This window comes from Pseudorca crassidens, chromosome 18, assembly GCF_039906515.1.
Source record: "Pseudorca crassidens isolate mPseCra1 chromosome 18, mPseCra1.hap1, whole genome shotgun sequence".
Taxonomy (NCBI): Eukaryota; Metazoa; Chordata; class Mammalia; order Artiodactyla; family Delphinidae; genus Pseudorca; species Pseudorca crassidens.
The window spans coordinates 69162359-69186302 of NC_090313.1; the positions used below are offsets into that span (position 1 = coordinate 69162359).

At 35.4% G+C, this 23944-nt stretch overlaps 1 protein-coding gene across 7 annotated transcripts in view; it reads right to left on the bottom strand.

The window, feature by feature from the left end:
• Window positions 1–23944, bottom strand: part of NBEA (neurobeachin) — a 630249-nt gene that overhangs the window by 410424 nt on the left and 195881 nt on the right. For all 7 annotated transcript variants that reach the window (XM_067713386.1, XM_067713385.1, XM_067713382.1 and 4 more), the window contains exons 23-26: window positions 22650–22867; window positions 20119–20272; window positions 4089–4269; window positions 1858–1988 (exon numbers count right to left, since the gene is read on the bottom strand). In XM_067713386.1, coding sequence (XP_067569487.1) covers window positions 1858–1988; window positions 4089–4269; window positions 20119–20272; window positions 22650–22867 — 684 coding nt within the window. The remainder of the gene's footprint in view (window positions 1–1857; window positions 1989–4088; window positions 4270–20118; window positions 20273–22649; window positions 22868–23944) is intronic.

Genomic DNA, 23944 nt, shown 5'->3' on the forward strand with positions numbered 1-23944 from the left:
CTCTATTCTGAAACGTGTTTTCTTACCAAGTCAACTTTTCCCTAATATTTCTATATCCGTCACTTATAATCCATCTTTCATTGCCAAGGTTCTTGCTAGAGAGACACTGACTAGCTCAACTAAATTACTATGGATTTCCCTCTCACTGCGCTTTTTTGTCCATGTTCTACAATCAGTGTACTACTTGGCTTGACAAGCTTGAAATGTTCCCTATTATCTTCTGAATTAAGTAGACACCTTTAAGATCTAAGCTCTCAAAAATACTAACTTATTTATTCATTTCATGATATATATATTGAATGGCTAACTGCTAGAGAGAGGAAGGAAATTAGTATTAATTGAATGTTCACTGCATTTCTGGAATTACTAAGTACTTTAACGCATTATTGCTTTTTATTTAATTCATACAAACACCTTATACATTTATATATATATATATATATATATATATATATATATTCATTTTGAAGACTGGAAAACTGTCTTCCAGTCTTTAAAATGAAAAACTGAGGCACAAGAGACTAAGGAATGTGTCTTGGTTCATAAAACCAGTAAGTGGTAGAGCCAGGATACAAACTCAGAACTGTTTGATTCTAGAGTTTGTGCTGTGCGATATACGCTCTGTAACTACAAAGATGTATAAGATACGAACATGCCCTCAAGTAACATACAGTCTCCTGTGCCTACACAAATAACATGAAGCATGACTGCTGATATGTTTCTAGTTAATTTTCTAAGCAATGAAGGGCTTTGTGGAGACCTGTCAGCAATAAAATAATATATGGTCTAATTATTTTAGGAATGTGTCTCTAACAGTAGTGAAAAAGAAAGACGCTACACTACAGATAAACTAAATGTGTGGCTGTTCTGCCTGAAAACTGCAAAAGTTTGAAGCCACAGAACTTTTAAAATGAATTAAACTTTTACTTCATGCCTTCATTTATTGAGCCTTCATTGTTTCAGTATCAAACATCTAATTACAAGTACCGTGAGTGACAAGAGACATTCCAGGTTTTATGAAAATATCAAACAGAGGAATTTCCCCTAGACTGGTTGGCAGTGAAGGTATTAGAAAACATTTTCCTCAGAGAGTTGAACTTAAGCTAAAGCCAAGAGTGGAACAGAGTCACTGGGGTGAAAAATAAGGATGGACATTTCAAGAAAGGGGAAGCTATGTGTAAGTCTAAAGGTTAAAACAAATTCTGATGAACTGCATGAAGTCTACAGTGTGACTAAAATAAAATAGTAATAAATAAACAAGATAAAATAATAAAAGCAAGGGTAAGGGATTCCAAGTTGTAGCTGAAGTAAGCAACAGTCAAGCATGCAGGACCTTAAGTCACATTACTGAAAGTCTGAAGCGATGCAAATGGTCAGTTGAACATACAATAAATAGAGCTAATTCAGAATGAGAATCACTGCTGCATTCCGAACTACTGTACACCATTCATTCATTTCATGGGCATTCAATATATTTTTGTTGACTATCATGGGAATTCTATCCCCAAAAGCATATCCATTTAAAAAGCACATTATTCATATACTGAACTCTGTGAAAATATATGTAACTATTAAAAATAGTAATAATTAAGAACTTTTCAGTGCTATGAACTGATATAATCCTTCCTTATAAGAACCCTACGAGGTAGAAATTATTAGTATCTTCATTGAGTAACCAAAAATTACCAGTCTCAGAGAGGTTAAGTAATCTTGATAATACAATTCTGAAGAAGAGAAGCCAGGACCAGAGCCTCCATCTGCCTGATTATCAAGCAATACCATGTCACTTTGTTCTCATGAACTTAAAAAAAAATTTTTTAAGGTACGTTGTATTTAACATAGAAGATGCTTAATTACCTTGGAAGCTGCTGTGGCAGTCACACCTTGGGGAGCTTCTTGAGGTTTACTGCTTGCATGTGAAGGTTTGTTCCCCCTGTCTCTCTGTCTCTGCCGACATTCTAAACAGTTTCTCACAGCAACACAGCAAACTATTTTAAAAAATGAAAGCATATCATTGATGTAAATTGCTGACTTTGACGTGTTTTAAAAAATTGCTTGGTTCTATTTTTTCTTTCTTTCCACTTTCTCCATCCCATTATTATTCTTAAAATCAACCAGATCAATAAATATTGTTTTAAATTAGGAAACACAGTAATGAAAAGTATACATAAAACATTCATGTAGTTAAAAAATAAAAACAAATTACCCATAAACTACCAACCAGCTGAAGAAACAGAATACTACAGGGTCTCTGAAGCTCCCAATATATCCTTCCTTATTCTATCCCTTTCCAACCTTCAAAATTCTGAAATTTATGGATCAATTAAAATTTTAAAAAAACTTATTCATATTTGATGATTTTTTAAATAATAAGTCTCCTGCCCTTAAGTTGACTATCTTGGTGACTATATAGAGCACAGCTCCCCATTTCAGGCAATAACAGGGTACATCCATATAGTCAAGCCTCACAAGTCCCAATATCTACCTGTTTTCATGGTGGGAACATCAACCTTTGTCAACAAGCATTCAATAAGTACATTCTGTCTATTCACTTACTTATTTTAAGAAGCAGTAAAGCATAGTAATAAACAGTACAGATTTTGGAATCAGGCCACCTAAGTTTGAATCCTGGCTCTGCCACTTATGGGCTGTGTGATCTTGGGCCAGCTGCTTAAACTACCTGTGCCTCAGTCTCCTCATGGTAAAATAAGTATAAACACAGTAACTTCCTTAGAGGACTGTTATGAGGACTAACTGAATCAATATATGAAAAGTGCTTAGAACAGTAAACAGCACATACATATAATTGTTTGCTTCATTATTATTCACTTATAAAACTTTCCTGTGGATGATAAAAAAAACAAATCTGCTAAGAATTATTAGGATAAAAATGAAATCAGCAGTAAAGCTTTGGAATATATTTAGAAATAAAAGTTCAGAATAACCAAATAAATGCAGTTTTCAAGATATCCGGGCATTTAAAAAAATATTTCTCTTTCTAACAAAGTTCAATCTGTAAGCTATTGTTAAATATCAATGGAAATGTCCATGATGGCCCACAGTAATTATTCCACACCTCTTGGCAGACAGAGAGATCTCCATGTGGTCAATCTTTCCCTTATAATGGAGATGAAATGACTCCTCTCAGGAAAATACAAAAATACAAAACAACATTAAAAAGTACATTTATTCCACCATTCTTAAATCAAGTTCTTATTCCGTCCTTGGATTAGAAACAACTTCTCCCCTACAACTATATATATATATATATTTTTTACATACTTTTAAAAATTATGGATAAAAAGAATACATATCAAGAACATCCTCCCTATCAAATACCTTACTTTCTCATGTCCTCCCTGTTCACACTTGAAGGCAAGTATGAAAATAGTAGCCATTTTGGTCTGAAAACAGTAGTTGTCTGGTCCCCTGTAAAGACTAAATAATATAAATAATTTTTCCCTTTAAAAAAGGTAAGAGATGTAAGAATGATTCCTGCCTAAGGAGCTGGTCTAAATTTACTAAGAGTTTTCAGGACTAAATTTTATTTGTAACACAAGATAGCGGCAAAAAAAATCATAGGTATAGTAATGTTTATTAGTGTTAATGTTTATTAGTGTTATTAGGTACACTAATGTTTATTAATGTTAACTGTGCATTCTGAGAAACAGTGAGACTGGCATGGTCAATTTTATCCTTTAGCATTATATGTATAAAACTAGTTGTTGGTTTTCTGATACATTTGTGGGCCCAGGACAACTACCCTGTATTAGTTTACCAAAAATAAGGATTCATAAATATATTTACATTAAAGTCACTTCAGTGAAAAAGGTTATTGTCCAACTGATTCTGAAAAAACTCAAAATATATTTGACTTTATTTCAAATTAGAATCCATTAAAGATCAATTCCATGAAATCTCCAAAGTGAAGATATTATAATTTTTTAATTTAGTAATTCTGAAGAATTACAAAATAATCTTTACATTACATAATCATCAAATTGTATCATTAATACTTTATGTATCACAGAGTATCAAAAAGTAATCTGTAATTATTTAACATGCACCGTTATTCTTAACAGACTTACCTAGCCTTAGGCACTGTCGCATTAAACCACCAGAAGACATGTTTTTTTCAGCTTCAATCTCACTAAAATTTAGAGAGCTGGCAAATACAAGTACATCAACCATAGCCATCAATCGACTGAGGAAAGTTACTGCTGTCTCAGCTGACATGCCTTGTGTCACTTCAATATTTTCCAATTCCGTCTTTAAAAAAGTAGAAGATTTAAATCTTGCTTAAAATTTGGAAATATAATACATGTACATACATACTGCAGGTTAACAGTAGTTTAGTTATTTTGTAAACAAAACAAGTTATAAATCATAAACTAATTCCATATATCATAAGAGCTAGTTATCAAATTTAATTAGCTTACCTATGAATTATCTTTAAATAAAGGAAAAAATCTATTTTTAAAATCAATGTTAGATTTCAATATCATTACTTGTAAAAACTACATTCCAAACTTAAGATCATTTCATAAAGATATTTAGAAGTAATCACATGTATGTATTTATACTAGTTTTGTTCTACTTTATTAGTTAACAAAGACATAAAACTCATATTTCTTTCCTAAAATCCTCATTCTCATTTATAAAAATATATGTGCTAATTTTTCTTTCCTATATATGTATGATGAGCAATAGGAAAGATATGTGGCGCTTTCATTTGACATCAAAGGGAGACAACTGTCAAATTATGACACTTTCTTATCCATTTCAGAATAAAGTGAAACCACTAGGTATCTTGTATGAACAATAAAAATCTAGGGTAAAAATACTCAAGATCATTAATTCCTCTACTGATATTAATTTGTGACACTAGCAATAAGAATCAGTAGCATTCTAGACCGGTGAAGCTGAACTTTCACTACACTATTGTCTATGGTAAAATATAATTTCCTGCTTTGAAAGGGAATGGTACAAAGCATTGTGTTTCATAAGATGTATAACTCTGTATTTTGTAAGCAATAGCAACATCTCTTTTTTCATTGTGCATTACATAACATTTTAATTATTTTGGTTCATTATGACTAGACCTCATTTTCTCAGTGCCTCAAAATCAGAGAAAAGTAAGGAATGCTTTATAAATAAAAAATACTACTGTTTAAATTTTCTGAAAATGGGCACACTAGCCATATGGATTAACCTTACTTCTGCACCAAATGATAAATTCAACGACAAGGTAAGCATATATCATAGGTATCTGCTCCTATTTAATGCTCCATTTGACATTATTTATACCCATCATTCTACCTAGACATATCCCTACTCACGTTAACATGGAAATGTCAGCAGGAAACACTGATTAAAAAACGACCTCTTAAACACTTCTTGTGTACAACATGGGTAAGAAAAGAGACAGCTGGCTACTGCAAGCACTTTTATAACTAAACGATTATAAATGGAGTATAAAATGTAACAACCTTTCTCCCTTCTATTTAACATCAAAATAGAGTTAAAATCATTCTCTCTAAGAGGAGCTTGTAAATAGACAAAAAAAATTTTTTCAATTGTTGATTTACAACATTATGCCAATTCAGTATCCATGACCTAAAGAAATAATTAATTCATTACTTGGATTTTTTAAATAAAGATTCCTCATTTGCTAGCACTTCACTGATATACAGCATCATTTCATAGCATGAATTAAAAATCGGTGACCACAACACAATTGTTTATAATAAAAGTTTAAAAATTAATTTTATATAAAACCTCCTTTTAAAAGATCAGTTATCAATATAAGTGTTTTATAATGGAATGGAAGATCTGACCATTGCTTAGGTCCATTAAGTATTCTGAAAACTTTTCAAAATATTAGAATTTTAGGATATCTATAGATGTATTCTCAAAGAAATTCATCATTTTGAATTACTAAAATTATGGGAACTCTAACTCATTTTATTAGTTAATGATCTTATTTTGAAGTATTTTGCGATGTACAAGGCTTAAGCTTCAAAATGTTTTCATTTTTAATGAGTAAATTATAAACAGAAATTATAAACAGAATTATTAATCATCCATGAAATTTGCCACTGTTATTTTTGACTAAACAAAATAAAATTTTAAACTAAAAAGCATTCTTAACCAATAACCTAAAAGGGAGTTCTTATTAATTCTATATAATAGTAATTTATAAATATGATGAAATGTTATATAAACATCATGGCATAGGTTTAAAAATAAAGATCACCCACATATAATTATTATTAAATCTTAACATATATTCCAACCAATTTCCTTTCTTTGGAACCAGTTAAAATCTGATTGTACATATGACTGAAATATTATTGTATTCATTATATTCTGATAGTTTAGTCTAAAGATTAGTGTGAATAATAAAATAGTAGTTCATCAGTACACTGAGAAAATAATCCTTCTAATGAATCTTTTAAATATACCAAAGATATGCCTAATGTTAGATGGTATGGAAACTCAAAATATAACCAAGTCAAAAATTTCATAAATAAGCAAAAATAAAATTTAAAACTGAAAACCTGAAAATTACTGAAGTAATACTAACCTTAGAACCCTGGACATGCATTAGACAAAACAGACAACAGACCAAAAAAGTACAAGAAAAGCAAATTATTAAAATTAAATGAAAATACAATGTAAAATTGAAACACAAAATAATATATTAAAATTATATTTGATTATTTTATTAAAAGCAAAAATTCTCAGAAGAGATATTCATTTTATAAATTACATATGATTAAGATTAAATATCAAATAGACTTCTGTTTATATTTTTCATTAGAGTAACTGCCCAAATAATATGTATGTAAATATAGTTCATATATTAGAAATGATGCATACTCTATTTTACAAAATAAGTTATCTTTTCCTAGAAGATGACCAAGGAAACATTTTAATAACTAAACTAACGTAATGTCTCTGTAAAAGCCCTAGCTCACTACCAGTTTAAGCAGAAATGACTTAGGAAAATAAACTGAACCAACCTTCTAGAATTTTCATTAAGGAATCATGCTATTTTGTTTCCTAAAATATTTGGAGCCCTTCCTACAGAACAAAATCCCCGGTAATTAATAAGATAATAAAATATTTGAGTGATTCTAACTTAAAAACCACTTTCCCTTGCTAGAACTTACTGATACACTAAATGAGGTCGCACGTGAACTAAGACAACTGCATAGATTTTGTACTAAGTTTCAGAGTATTATTAAGAATTATATTCAGTATATTAAAAATTTTTGGATAGAATTAAGTTTCATAATAAAAGTCAACAACTATTCTTATTCTTTGATTTCTGACATTATACGTGAGCATAAATTTCAAAATAAACTATTTTCAAGTAGTACAGGAGAACATATAAAAGCACCCTGAGAATACTAAAATATAATCAGTGTTATGAGATAAACAAAACACAAAGAAAATTAGTAGTTTTCCCAAATCTATTAGCTACATTTTCTAATAATGGTAAGAAAATATAAATTAAAATTAAGTCTTTGTCATCATTTTTTGACATAAAAAGTTCCTCTTCTTTCTCAGGATTATGAAACTATTAGGAAAGCCAGAAATATCAGTCTCTATTATTTTTCTATCAACAGAGAAAATGAAACCATACGTGACACTGAATGAAATTCTAAACATTCAGTGGACTGGATGGTTGACCAAAATGGTCAACTTAAAATCATTAAATGATTATGCAATTTGTAGTTGATCCATGTTTTGTTTATCTTCATTTTTTTCTCCAATTCCTTGTTTTCATTCATGACCAACTTGAACAATGTATAGAAAATAAATGAGAGGATGCAACTGACTAGTCACAGAAACATTAACTTCAAAACCTCAACAACAGTAACAAAAATAATGCTCCTTCCCCAAATCAAAGACTGGTCAGCCTACATACGAAGAGTTCTATTTCTTTCCCCTGACTACTTAAGTTAAAACTATTAGTCTAATTTAGAGACTTGAAACTATGTAATTTATTTTCTATGCTACATAAGATTTTAAATAATCTAGGTAAAACTGAAACTCCAATAAAGTCCTGCTTTTTCAATGAATATTAAGTTTGAGGTGGCATTATAACACAAATATTTGTATATCTATACTCTTTTTCTTTAAAGTTTCCACTGAAATATTTCCGTACAAGTAAGATAAAACAGCTCAAATTTTCTCACGTGATGCTACTGCAACAGCAATACACAAATGTCATCCTTAGTATGGACTACTGTATTCATATAAGGTCCCAGGGCAGAAAATAAACCACCACTATGCCAATGCCATGGAGAGAACAGACAAGACTACACCATTTTAGTTTTTTGCCATCAAAATGGATCACCCATAGTAACTAACTTGGTTCAAATATCCTATTTTAAACTTCAGAATTCTGAGTGTGACAGGCTTACTCTATAAATGGGAAGATCATTCCATCATAATACAATTCTGAATAAAAAGTTCTAAAAGGAAGTAAAGGAGGGAAACATTCAGTAAGAGTCATCTCCATCTAGTGACATTGCCTAACTTAATTTTCAAAAACTCCCTGTGGGATAAGTAAAATTAACACCATTAAAATGAAGAAATTAAGGTTGACATCATTTCTAGTAAGTGGTAGAACCCAGGTTAAAATACACATTTATCCTATGCTAAAACCCATGTGCCTTCAATTAAATCATAACTTCAAGAAAAATCGTGTTTGAGTCTCACTGATTACTGGGAAACAAAAGTTTGCTTTCGATGAAAATGAGCAAATTATCTGAGATCCACACTTATACTGAAAAACAGAAAGGACATTTTCCTGGGTTGAGCTTTTAATAGAAATTATAACGAATACTTAGCATTCTACTTACCTACTCAAAATTAAATACAATTTCAACATTAGACGTGTCAAATGCTAAAAATATTTAGTATGGCTGTATGGGAAAAGTTACATATCTTCTAATAAAACATAATGATCACAACCACCAGTGAAATTATGTTAAAAATTAAACTTTAATAAATGTTCATTAAGTCAAATGCAAGCTCTTATTTAACAGGAAAAATGAACTTATCTTAAGCTCTAACTATTGAATTTTTAATGATCAGGAGTAAGTAATGAAGTTTTACGCTATGACATTTGTATTTTATGTGAAAATGGTGCTGTAAGTCAGTGGTCAGCAAACTAGGACCTACAAGTCAAATATAAATAAAGGTTTATTGAAACACACCCACACCTACTCCTCTGTGTTATGATACATGGCTGCTTTTGCAAACAACAGCAAATTTCAATAGTTAGATACCATATAGCCCACAAACCCGAAAATATTTACTATATGATCCATACACAGAATAAATCTGTCAACCACTGTATACCATCATTACTCATATTTATTCCATAAATACATATCTGTATATAATGTATGAATATTCTGAAGAACTCCACAAACCTAAACAAAATTACAGATCACTCAAACATTAGTTTCAAATGTTTCTATCCCTCTTCATACAGGATTGAAATTCTAAATGCATCTACATGACAATGTTTCCCTTTGGTAATCTGTATATTGCCAGTGTTTCCTTTTTCACTTATTCCACCCAAAATTCTCTTTTGGCTTTTTATATTTTAAATCTAAGTTAAAAAAAGTAACACGACATTGTTAATCAACTATACTCCAATAAACTTTTTTTTTTAAAACTCTAAGTTAAAAAGCTCCATATCTTCAGTTCTCATTTCTTTCTTTTTTTTTTTTTTTTTTTCTGTGATATGTGGGCCTCTCACTGTTGTGGCCTCTCCTATTGCGGAGCACAGGCTCCGGACGCGCAGGCTCAGTGGCCATGGCTCACGGACCCAGCCGCTCCGCGGCATGTGGGACCTTCCCGGACCGGGGTACGAACCCGTATCCCCTGCATCGGCAGGCGGACTCTCAACCACCAGGGAAGCCCTCATTTCTTTATTTATTCAACCTCTTCCTTCCTAACTCTTCCCCTCTACTACATTACAATTGTTAGCAAGAATATTATACAATAAAGTAATAGAAGATATTACTCAACAGTTGACACCAACCATGTTTTCTCCCAGTAGGAAGTGGGAGAAAAGGTTCTCGCTATTAGGAAGCAATTTATTCAAAGAACGTAAAATTAGCTATGTTGTACAACCAGGTATAGGTACAATCAGCTAATGGACCAAAATAACACAAATATAGAGACAGAGACAATGAAGAAAAGTTTCTACAATTGAATGAATTCCAAAGTCTGTTGAGAACAGTCTAAGAAATAAGTACCATAGTTTCAAATTCCAAACTGCAGAGATCAAAACTGCACAGGTAATAATTTTGGCAGTAAAACCTCAAAATGTCAGTATCTTTACTGTATATTCATTATAAAATAAAAAATAAGCAGGGGGGATCGGGAAGATGGCAGAAGAGTAAGACGCGGAGATCACCTTCCTCCCCACAGATACACCAGAAATACATTTACACGTGGAACAACTCCTACAGAACACCTACGGAACGCTGGCAGAAGACCTCAGACCTCCCAAAAGGCAAAAAGTCCCCACGTACTTGGGTAGGGCAAAAGAAAAAAAGAATAAACAGAGAGAAAAGAATACGGACGGGACCTGCACCAGTAGGAGAGAGCTGTGAAGGAGGAAAGGTTTCCACACACCAGGAAGCCCCTTCGCGGGCGGAGACTGTGGGTGGCGGAGGGGGAAGCTGCGGAGCCGCGGAGGAGAGCACAGCAACAGGGGTGCAGAGGGCAAAGCGGAGACATTCCCGCACAGAGGATCGGTGCCAACCGGCACTCACCCGAGAGACTTGTCTGCTCACCTGCCAGGGCGGGCGGAGCTGGGAGCTGAGGCTCAGGCTTCGGTGTCGGAGCACTGGGAGAGGACTGGGGTTGGCGGCGTGAACACAGCCTGCAGGAGGTTAGTGCACCACGGCTAGCCGGGGGGTAGTCCGGGAAAAAGTCTGGACCTGCCGAAGAGGCAAAAGACTTTTTCTTCCCTCTCTGTTTCCCGGTGCGTGAGGAGACGGAAATAAGAGCGCTGCTTAAAGGAGCTCCAGAGACGGGCACGAGCCGCGGCTGAAAGCGCGGACCCAAGAGACAGACATGAGACGCTAAGGCTGCTGCTGCCGCCACCAAGAAGCCTGTGTGCGAGCACAGGTCACTATCCACACCCCCCTTCCGTGGAGCCTGTGCAGCCCGCCACTGCTAGGGTCCCGGGATCCAGGGACAACTTCCCCGGAAGAACGCACAGCGCGCCTCAGGTTGATGCAACATCACGCCGGCCTCTGCCGCCGCAGGCCCGCTCCGCACTCCATGCCCCTCCCTTCCCTCCCGCCTGAATGAGCCAGAGTCCCGGAAGCAGCTGCTCCTTTAACCCCGTCCTGTCTGAGTGAAGAACAGATGCCCTCAGGCGACCTACACACAGAGGCAGGGCCAAATCCAAAGCTGAGCCCCTGGGAGCTGTGAGAACAAAGAAGAGAAAGGGAAATCTCTCCCAGCAGCCTCAGTAGCAGCAGATTAAAGCTCCACAGTCAACTTGATGAACCTGCATCTGTGGAATACATGAATAGACAACGAATCATCCCAAATTAAGGAGGTGGACTTCGAGAGCAAGACTTATGATTTTTTTCCCCTTTTCCTCTTTTTGTGAGTGTGTATGCATATGCTTCTGTGTGAGAGTCTGTCTGTATAGCTTTGCTTCCACCATTTGTCCTAGGGTTCTATCCGTCTGTTTTTTTTTTTTTCATCTTTTTAAAAACAAATTTTTTTCTTAATAATTTTTTAAATTTTATTTTATCTTATTTTATTTTATCTTATCTTCTTTCTTTCTTTCTTTCCTTCCTTCCCTCCTCCCTCCCTCCCTCCCACCTTTCTTTCTTCTTTCTTCCTTCCTTCGTTTCTTTCTTTCTTTTTTCTTTTTCTACTTTTTCTCCCTTTTATTCTGAGCTGTGTGGATGAAAGGCTCTTGGTGCTGCAGCCAAAAATCACTGCTGTGCCTCTGAGGTGGGAGAGCCAACTTCAGGATACTGGTCCACATGAGACCTCCCAGCTCCACATAATATCAAATGGCAAAAATCTCCCAGAGATCTCCATTTCAACACCAGCACCCAGCTTCACTCAACGACCAGCAAGCTACAGTGCTGCACACCCTATGCCAAACAACTAGCAAGACAGGAACACAACCCCACCCATTAGCAGAGAGGCTGCCTAAAATCATAATAAGGCCACAGAACCCCAAAACACAGCACCAGAAGTGGACCTGCCCACCAGAAAGACAAGATCCAGCCTCATCCACCAGAACACAGGCACTAGTCCCCTCCACCAGGAAGCCTACACAAACCACTGAACCAACTTTAGCCACTGGGGACAGACACCAAAAACAACGGGAACTACGAACCTGCAGCCTGCAAAAAGGAGACCCCACACACAGTAAGATAAGCAAAATGAGCAGACAGAAAAACACACAGCAGATGAAGGAGCAAGATAAAAACCCACCAGACCTAACAAATGAAGAGGAAATAGGCAGTCTACCTGAAAAAGAATTCAGAATAATGATAGTAAAGATGATCCAAGATCTTGGAAATAGAATAGACAAAATGCAAGAAACATTTAACAAGGACCTAGAAGAACTAAAGATGAAACAAGCAACAATGAACAACACAATAAATGAAATTAAAAATACTCTAGATGGGATCAATAGCAGAATAACTGAGGCAGAAGAACGGATAAGTGACCTGGAAGATAAAATAGTGGAAATAACTACTGCAGAGCAGAATAAAGAAAAAAGAATGAAAAGAACTAAGGACAGTCTCAGAGACATCTGGGACAACATTAAATGCACCAACATTTGAATTATAGGGGTTCCAGAAGAAGAAGAGAAAAAGAAAGGGACTGAGGAAATATTTGAAGAGATTATAGTTCAAAACTTCCCTAATATGGGAAAGAAAATAGTTAATCCAGTCCAGGAAGCACAGAGAGTCTCATACAGGATAAATCCAGGGAGAAACACGCCAAGACACATATTAATCAAACAGTCAAAAATTAAATACAGGGCTTCCCTGGTGGCGCAGCGGTTGGGAGTCCGCCTGCCGATGCAGGGGATGTGGGTTCGTGCCCTGGTCTGGGAAGATCTCACGTGCCGTGGAGCGGCTGGGCCCGTGGGCCATGGCCGCTGAGCCTGCGCGTCCGGAGTCTGTGCTCCGCAACGGGAAAGGCCACAGCAGTGAGAGGCCCACGTACCGCAAAAAAAAAAAAAAAATTAAATACAAAGAAAACATATTAAAAACAGCAAGGGAAAAACAACAAATAACAGACAAGGGAATCCCCATAAGGTTAACAGCTGATCTTTCAGCAGAAACTCTGCAAGCCAGAAGGGACTGGCAGGACATATTTAAAGTGATGAAGGAGAAAAACCTGCAACCAAGATTACTCTACCCAGCAAGGATCTCATCCAGATTTGACGGAGAAATTAAAACCTTTACAGACAAGCAAAAGCTGAGAGAGTTCAGCACCACCAAACCAGCTTTACAACAAATGCTAAAGGAACTTCTCTAGGCAAGAAACACAAGAGAAGCTAAAGACCTACAATAATGAACCCAAAACAATTAAGAAAATGGGAATAGGAACATATATATCAATAATTACCTTAAACGTAAATCGACTAAATGCTCCCACCAAAAGACACAGACCGGCTGAATGGATACAAAAACAAGACCCATATATATGCTGTCTAAAAGAGACCCACTTCAAACCTAGAGATATACAGACTGAAAGTAAGGGGATGGAAAAAGATATTCCATGCAAATGGAAACCAAAAGAAAGCTGGAGTCGCAATTCTCATATCAGACAAAATAGAATTTAAAATAAAGACTATTACAAGAGACAAGAGACAAAGAAGGACACTACAAAATGATCAAGGGATCAATCCAAGAAGAAGATCTAACAATTGTAAATATTTATGCACCCAACATAGGAGCACCTCAATACATAAGGCAAATACTAACAGCCATTAATCGACACTAACACATTCACAGTAGGGGACTTTAACACCCCACTTTCACCAATGGACAGATCATCCAAAATGAAAATAAATAAGGAAACACAAGCTTTAAATGATACATTACACAAGATGGACTTAATTGATATTTATAGGACATTCCATCCAAAAACAACAGAATACACATTTTTCTCAAGTGCTCATGGAACATTCTCCAGGATAGATCATATCTTGGGTCACAAATCAAGCCTTGGTAAATTTAAGAAAATTGAAATTGTATCAAGTATCTTTTCCGACCACAACGCCATGAGACTAGATATCAATTACAGGAAAAGATCTGTAAAAAATACAAACACATGGAGGCTAAACAATACACTACTTAATAACGAAGTGATCACTGAAGAAATCAAAGAGGAAATCAAAAAATACCTAAAAACAAATGACAATGGAGACACGACGACCCAAAACGTATGGGATGCCGCAAAAGCACTTCTATGAGGGAAGTTTACAGCAATACAATCCTACTTTAAGAAACAGGAAGCATCTCGAATAAACAACCTAACCTTGCACCTAAAGCAATTAGAGAAAGAAGAACAAAAAAACCCCAAAGTTAGCAGAAGGAAAGAAATAATAAAAATCAGATCAAAAATAAATGAAAAGGAAATGAAGGAAATGATAGCAAGATCAATAAAACAAAAAGCTGGTTCTCTGAGAAGATATACAAAATTGATAAACCATTAGCCAGACTCATCAAGAAAAAAAGGGAGAAGACTCAAATCAATAGAATTAGAAATGAAAAAGGAGAAGTAACAACTGACATTGCAGGAATACATAAGAACATGGGAGATTACTACAAGCAACTCTATGCCAATAAAATGGACAACCTGGAAGAAATGGACAAATTCTTAGAAATGCACAACCTGCCAAGACTGAATCAGGAAGAAATAGAAAATATGAACAGAGCAATCACAAGCACTGAAATTGAAACTGTGATTCAGAATCTTCCAACAAACAAAAGCCCAGGACCAGATGGCTTCACAGGCGAATTCTATCAAACATTTAGAGAAGACGTAACACCTATCCTTCACAAAATCTTCCAAAATATAGCAGAGGGAGGAACACTCCCAAACTCATTCTACAAGGCCACTATCACCCTGATACCAAAACCAGACAAGGGCATCACAAAGAGAGAAAACTACAGGCCAATATCACTGATGAACATAGATGCAAAAATCCTCAACAAAATACTAGCAAACAGAATCCAACAGCACATTAAAAGGATCATACACCAGGCTTCCCTGGTGGCGCAGTGGTTGAGAGTCCGCCTGTTGATGCAGGGAACACGGGTTCGTGCCCCAGTCCGGGAAGATCCGACATGCTGCGGAGCGGCTGGGCCCGTGAGCCATGGCCCCTGAGCCTGCACGTCCAGAGCTTGTGCTCCGCAATGGGAGAGGCCACAACAGTAAGAGGCCCGCGTACCGCAAAAAAAAAAAAAAAAAAAAAAGGATCATACACCATCATCAAGTGGGGTTTATTCCAGGAATGCAAGGATTCTTCAATATACACAAATCAATCAACGTGATACACCATATTAACAAATTGAAGGAGAAAAAACATATGATCATCTCAATAGATGCAGAGAAAGCTTTCAACAAAATTCAACACCCATTTATGATAAAAAACCCTGCAGAAAGTAGGCATAGAGGGAACTTTCCTCAACGTAATAAAGGCCATATATGACAAACCCACAGCCAATATCGTCCTCAATGGTGAAAAACTGAAAGCATTTCCACTAAGATCAGGAACAAGACAAGGCTGCCCACTCTCACCACTCTTATTCAACATAGTTTTGCAAGTTTTAGTCACAGCAGAGAAGAAAAGGAAATAAAAGGAATCCATATCGGAAAAGAAGGAGTAAAGCTGTCACTCTTTGCAAATGACATGATACTATACATAGAGAATCCTAATGATGCTACCAGAAAACTACTAGAGCTAATCAATGAATTTGGTAAAGTAGCAGGATATAAAATGAATGCACAGAAATCTCTGGCATTCCTATACACTAAGGATGAAAAATCTGAAAGTGAAACCAGAAAACACTCCCATTTACCATTGCAACAAAAAGAATAAAATATCTAGAGATAGGGCTTCCCTGGTGGCACAGTGGTTGAGAGTCCACCTGCCAATGCAGGGGACATGGGTTCGTGCCCCGGTCCAGGAAAATCCCACATGCCGTGGAGCGGCTGGGCCCGTGAGCCATGGCCGCTAAGCGGGCGCATCCGGAGCCTGTGCTCCGCAAGGGGAGAGGCCACAACAGTGAGAGGCCCACATACCAAAAAAAAAATATATATATATATATATATCTAGGAATAAACCTACCTAAGGAGACAAAAGACCTGTATGCAGAAAATTATAAGACACTGATGAAAGAAATTAAAGATGATACAAATAGATGGAGAGATATACCATGTTCTTGGATTGGAAGAATCAACATTGTGACAATGACTCTACTACCCAAAGCAATCTACAGATTCAATGCAATCCCTATCAAACTACCACTGGCATTTTTCACAGAACTAGAACAAAAAATTTCACAATTTCCATGGAAACACAAAAGACCCTTAATAGCCAAAGCAATCTTGAGAACGAAAAACGGAGCTGGAGGAATCAGGCTCCCTGACTTCAGACTATACTACAAAGCTACAGTAATCAAGACAGTATGGTATTGGCACAAAAACAGAAATATAGATCAATGGAACAGGATAGAAAGCCCAGAGATAAACCCACACACATATGGTCACCTTATCTTTGATAAAGGAGGCAGGAATGTACAGTGGAGAAAGGACAGCCTCTTCAATAAGTGGTGCTAGGAAAACTGGACAGGTACATGTAAAAGTATGAGATTAGATCACTCCCTAACACCATACACAAAAATAAGCTCAAAATGGATTAAAGACCTAAATGTAAGGCCAGACACTATCAAACTCTTAGAGGAAAACATAGGCAGAACACTCCATGACATAAATCACAGCAAGATGCTTTTTGATCCACCTCTTAGAGAAATGGAAATAAAAACAAAAATAAACAAATGGGACCTAATGAAACTTCAAAGCTTTTGCACAGCAAAGGAAACCATAAACAAAACCAAAAGACAACCCTCAGAATGGGAGAAAATATTTGCAAATGAAGCAACTGACAAAGCATTAATCTCCGATATTTACAAGCAGCTCATGCAGCTCAATAACAAAAAAACAAACAACCCAATCCAAAAATGGGCAGAAGACCTAAATAGACATTTCTCCAAAGAAGACATATAGACTGCCAACAAACACATGAAAGAATGCTCAACATCATTAATCATTAGAGAAATGCAAATCAAAACTACAATGAGATATCATCTCACACCAGTCAGAATGGCCATCTTCAAAAAATCTAGAAACAATAAATGCTGGAGAGGGTGTGAAGAAAAGGGAACACTCTTGCACCGCTGGTGGAAATGTGAATTGGTACAGCCACTATGGAGAACAGTATGGAGGTTCCTTAAAAAACTACAAATAGAACTACCGTATGACCCAGCAATCCCACTACTGGGCATATACCCTGAGAAAACCATAATTCAAAAAGAGTCATGTACTAAAATGTTCATTGCAGCTCTATTTACAATAGCCCGGAGATGGAAACAACCTAAGTGTCCATCATCGGATGAATGGATAAAGAAGATGTGGTACATATATAGAATGGAATATTACTCAGCCATAAAAAGAAACAAAAGTGAGCTATTTGTAATGAGGTGGATGGACCTAGAGTCTGTCATACAGAGTGAAGTAAGTCAGAAAGAGAAAGACAAATACCGTATGCTAACACATACATATGGAATCTAAAAAAAAAAAATGTCATGAAGAACCTAGGGGTAAGACAGGAATAAAGACACAGACCTACTAAAGAATGGACTTGAGGATATGGGGAGGGGGAAGGGTAAGCTGTGACAAAGTGAGAGAGTGGCATGGACATATACACACTACCAAACGTAAAATAGCTAGCTAGTGGGAAGCAGCCGCATACCACAGGGAGACCAGCTCGGTGCTTTGTGACCACCTAGAGGGGTGGGATAGGGAGGGTGGGAGGGAGGGAGACGCAAGAGGGAAGAGATATGGGAACATATGTATATGTATAACTGATTCACTTTGTTATAAAGCAGAAACTAACACACCATTGTAAAGCAATTATACTCCAATAAAGATGTAAAAAAAAAAAGCAAATTGGGGTAGTGACATATTATTTAAATCATATTGTTTATTGAAACTTCATTAATTATGTTCTCTATTTTGATAGAGATCTAGTTTTAAAATGTGGAAGACTAGTAATGTGAATATTTCAAATCTATACAAATTTTTATGTCTACTGCTAATTTTTTTATAAAGGTCATTTTTGTTCTACAGAAAATTTTAAAACAATATTATATTTTAAAGTAAATTTCAGTATAACATTTTAAAATTTCCTGACAACAAATGTTAATTTATAAGACATAAAAAAATTTATAGGATGAAGAAAAATGCCAGGATGAATCATTAAGTCACTCTTCAATGCACAGAAGAGGGAAAAAACAAAACAAAGCCTCTTCCTGCCTCAATATTAGAATGTATTTTTAACATCACATATAACTCTCAATTTATCAGAATTTGGTATAAATCATAGAGGAAATCAGAGATTAAAGAGAAGGGATGGTATGTTAATTTCACAGGATACCTGCACTCTTCACACACCATCAACTACTTTTCTTCCTGATTCAATTTCCTTGGTCAGCTGCTAATTTCAAGAAGGCCCTAATTAGGACCTGTTCTGCTGCACTCCCTGCTGAACTAGCCTTCTTGCCTTTGGAGACCCGAATAAATTCATGGATGAAATAGAAGTATATGTGCCTGTGAGGGGGAGGTGTGCTGAGGATACATTCTTTTTGCTGCCAATACTTAAGTTTCAGTGCTGCTCTAGGGGTGGTGGCAAAGGGACAGCGAGAAAAAGAGTCATGTAAAGAAAACTTGTTAATGATGAAATAAAGCCAGAGATCAATTTGGAAACACTGCCTCATCAAGTAAAACACATCTTAATAAAACAGCAAGTTTCTCTCTGGAAAAAGGATATATTTGGGGCTAATGGATGAGCTTCCAATGTGGTAGCAAGAACACAGTTAATATAAGAAGCAGAATTCTATATTCTTTCCCATCTGAGCAATTAGCTATAGAGTCTGTTTTTTTAAAAATATGAATCAGAGATATTTTTTAAAAGACAGCTAAAATATAGTTATTTATCTATTATATTTTAAATGACATAAGTAACATTATTTCAAACTTATATTAATACATTTCAATGTTTTATTAGAGAAAGTCTATATTTTTAAAAAATAAATGTTGAACCAGTAAATCATGTCACATGAAAATTCTAAAAGATGCCATATGGCTAACATAAAGTTTTTTGAGGTTTTTAAGGATTATGAAATTTTTCAGGTACAGAAAAAAATGTCATTTATACTTTTTCTATCTGAGGTACCTAAGTTTTAAATAAGAAACACTCTAAGAATTCAATCATTCGATTCTCTTTTTGAAGCAAATTACTGGCTTCAAGATTAAATCTCAGGGATCAGAAGTATAATACTCCTATATATCATTTAAAATAATATTAAGTTTAAAAGTAATATTTCAAGCAAGTCATGAGACTGAATGTCTAAAGATGACTTTTTCTAAATTTAGATTCGACTCTAATTATCATACAATAAACATGTACTTGTATTTAGAACTTCAAGATTTACAGAACAAAGATTTTAACAGTTTATTATAATGTAGATTTGGAGAGAGAAACAATATATAGAAAATAAAGCTAAATCATTCATAGTTATTGCTCTTCCTAAGGCATGTTCATCAGAATTACCAAAGAAATATGTTCATAAATGCACACAGCTGGAACCCAAGACTGACAATTAAAAGAGGTGAGAATACAAATATATATAATTTTAAATTATATGGTTAAAAAGTTTCCTTGTTTATAGTATAGAACACCACTGACACACTCTAGTAATGTAATTATAAAACATAACCACTAGATGGAGGCAAAGTACTTACAGTTGGTGATGTTGCAGCAGAGAGCAAAGGTAAAATTCCTCCACAAGCAATGATGATGTTGTCTACCATTTGGGAAATGAGGTGAATTGTGTTATGTACAAAAATAATATTTTCATTGCTATTGACAAAATCCATTACAGACTTTGTGGAATGGCTAAAATGGCAGAAAAACAAAGCAGAAATGAACATTTCTTTGGCTTAAGAATAAGAAGTTTAGATTTTATTTATAATGCCATTTTTAAAGTGAAAAATAAGAGCTAGACAAATTTAAAATGGAGTTATTAGAAAAGAAAATAACTTACAATTGAGATGTCATATTACCAAAAACTTAGCATTCATTTCAGCATGGATTTTTTGTGTGTCCAAGTATAATAATTTATTATTTTGTTTCTGCTTTTAAAATACAGTGCATTAACTTGATTCAAAGACATATGACTAGGTCAATGAATTTGGCTAAAAAAATTTATTTTTGCCAAAGCTTGTTGTTTGGTATTGAAAGGCAGAACAAGTGAATAGTTAGCTGACAATCTGTTGTATCACCATACTGCAGCTCCGGCTTTGACCAGCTGTACTGAAAATGTATACTGCTAGCCACAGAAGTGATACGATAGGGGAGTATAAATGAGTCAGTAAAATTCAAGTACTTACTGAATAAAAAAAGGAAAAAAGACCTCAAAGGTCAGCAGTGCAGCTCTGCCATACAAAACATTCGCTATAGATTCTCAGAGAAATACACTGCTTTAGTTTGGTATCCGTCAAGAATATGAACTATTCTCTAACAGAAAAAAAAGAGATTACTCCACGATCAAATTTAAGTGAATGACTCTCACCTTTTAAGAACTGCAAAATATCATCTAATATATCTTAGATCTCAGGATGTTTTCTCTTGTCCTAAAAATTAAAGTACTATCTATCTTTTACATTTTTTTAAATTATGTAAAATTCTGTCTGGGAAATTTTATGAGAGTCCATGAAAGAAAACACAGAAAGACACACACAGTATAAAGGGACGGATAGTTGAGTATCATTCATTTGGGGGATACTAACATGGCAATTAGTAAATTACACTGTATCTCTCCATACACTGATACTCATGTTAGTAGTAATGTATTTCATGGTATTCCAGTCTCCTTATTTACCATCCCTACGTAACTTAGTATATAACATTAGCAATGGAAAGACGATTGTTTCTATCACATAAGTAGACTAAGGACAAACTGACCAAATAAAATCAGAACTAAAAGCTTTCTATGGCAGATACTGATTGCTTGCATGATAGTTATTCCTTATTCCCTGCTAACACAATCTAGATTTTGTTCTATTATTGAGCTACATCTGGTACAGGAAAGACTAGGTTCACCACAGCTACTAGGTTGGTAACCAGTATTGCTCCATGGAGGCCAATCATTATAATCCCATTCCCTTTTGCTGGTGACTCAGAGAATAGCATATGATCCTACTGACACATGAGACGTAAGAAGGAAATTTCTTGAGGGGCTTCTGTTAGAAAAAAGAGAAGAAGAAGAAGAGAATAAGAGGAAGAGGAGAAGAAGAAAGAGGAGAGAGAGGAGGAGGGAGAGAGAGAGACAAGGAAAAGGAGGAAGGAAGAAGGGGGTGAAGGAGGAAGAAGAGTCCTGCCCTCTAGTTGGGGTAAGTTTCCTATGTTGACTTGATTCTGGGAGCTGAAGCAGCCACCTTGAATCTCAGAAGGATAACTAGGAGAAGCAGAGAAACTCACTTAAGTCCACTGTTAAGAAACTCACTCATAGTCCATTGTGCCACTGATTGTTCAAGTCACTGATGGTGGGGTACTGTTACTGACAGACATCAACTACCTAATTTATCTGCATGAACACATGACTCTCTCATAACTGATTAATTTGTTGCATATTTGCTATTAGAAAATTAAATTGAAATTGAGGCAAGGTAATTTTAAAATTTATGCAGACTTTGTTTTCTTTCTTGAAACTTATTCAATTTATTTGAACTGAAAAAATAAAACAATTGAACAGTTTTCTTCACTGTTTTCCTTAAATGATTATATTTGAAATGATATCCACTTACCACGTAAATGGTGTAAGCTCTAAAAATAGATGGTCTAAGCTGATTTTAAATTTTATTTTAGCACTATGTGTTAAATCTTATCACCAAGAATAAATGTAGTACGTGGTATTAATTTTAACAGGGAAAGATAGAAATGTGGAAATTTATTTGAACCAGTACTGAACCTTTTCTTGGTTAAAATTCTTTTTTATAATAACCTGGCAATGCCAGATTTCAAAAATTGGCTAATTAACTGTCTTAAGCCTAAATTCTTGGTTAGTCTTTAATTTGACCCACCCCAGGACTCATAATCATTATGAAAATATTTATGTTTATATAAAAATGTTCAAGTTTGATTATTTTTAATAAATTTAATTTGTGAGATTTTTAATGATATAATTCGCTACTAATCAGTCGATGCCACCAATGTTAAGATATTCATTTTTCAACTGGAATTAGTCTTATTTATAGAAAAGAAGTATTTCTACCTCCTCCAAACATGTACATCTGTTTCTAATGCAAATAGCAAATCGGTGAGAAGTCGCTGGTGCATTGGAGACCATTTAAACTCAGGAATACGAAACATTGTAGTTCGTGGACCTGGGCTGAACTGGCGCCGCTGTTCCTCAGTCATTGGCATTCCTCGAAATCCTAAATCAACTCGGAGATCTCTGTCTTGTTGTGTGATAGACCGACCCTGAACAGCCTGGAGACAGAAAAGGGGAACATTTGTAGAGTGAAAAAGAAACACCTGATTTAAAAATGAAAATAGTAAGTACAGTTAAGTGAGTAAAGCTTTTGCATATGACTTTAGTAGGTTAGTATATTTTACATTTATTATTCACCTGGTGATTCCCTGCACAGGAACCCTTTTGAGAAGAAAAGGCTATTATTATTATTTTTATTTTGCTGCCTCAGAAACTAGGCAAGGTAACCTAATACTTAAGTTTAACACCAAAGTTCACATTGAAAACCAGATCCTCTCTAGCCCTCTTTATGAGTCTTTACATTAGACCACATTTCTTCCTTATAAAAGTAAGCCTATACTCAAAGTGAAGAATACTGGGTATATGTCATCAACTAATTGTAATTAGAAACACAAGATTAAAAGAAATATTACTTGTACAGATGCAAGTTAACTTCAAAGTCTATTTCACTCAAAATACTTCGATTTAGAAAAATAAATGCCTTTTCTACGTTAGAAAACCAGATAAATGCCTGTGAACTTTGAGTGAAAACCAGGCAAGCCTAGAGATTATTATGCTCAGTAAACAATGCACCCTGCTTTCCTTTATTTTAAACCTGGACTTAATTCAGTATTTCCATCTCCCGCCAATTATCACTGTAACACAACTGCCACAAAAATGGAAATGGCAGTATTTAGTAGAGAAAAAAATATATATCTTTTCCACACACAGAATATATTTTCAAAGATTCTGAGTACAAAGACACTAGTGAGGTATGGTTTACTCTCTGTAACCTAACTCTAATGGACACATGTTAAATGATTCTTTGATGACATTAAAAGGTGAATGGAGGGCTTCCCTGGTGGCGCAGTGGTTTGAGAGTCCGCCTGCCGATGCAGGGTACACGGGTTCGTGCCCCGGTCCGGGAAGATCCCACATGCCTCGGAGCGGCTGGGCCTGTGAGCCATGGCCGCTGGGGCTGCGTGTCCGGAGCCTGCGCTCCGCAACGGGAGAAGCCACAACAGTGAGAGGCCCGCGTACCGCAAAAAAAAAAAAAAAAAAAAAAGGTGAATGGAAAACCGAGGCAACAACAACAA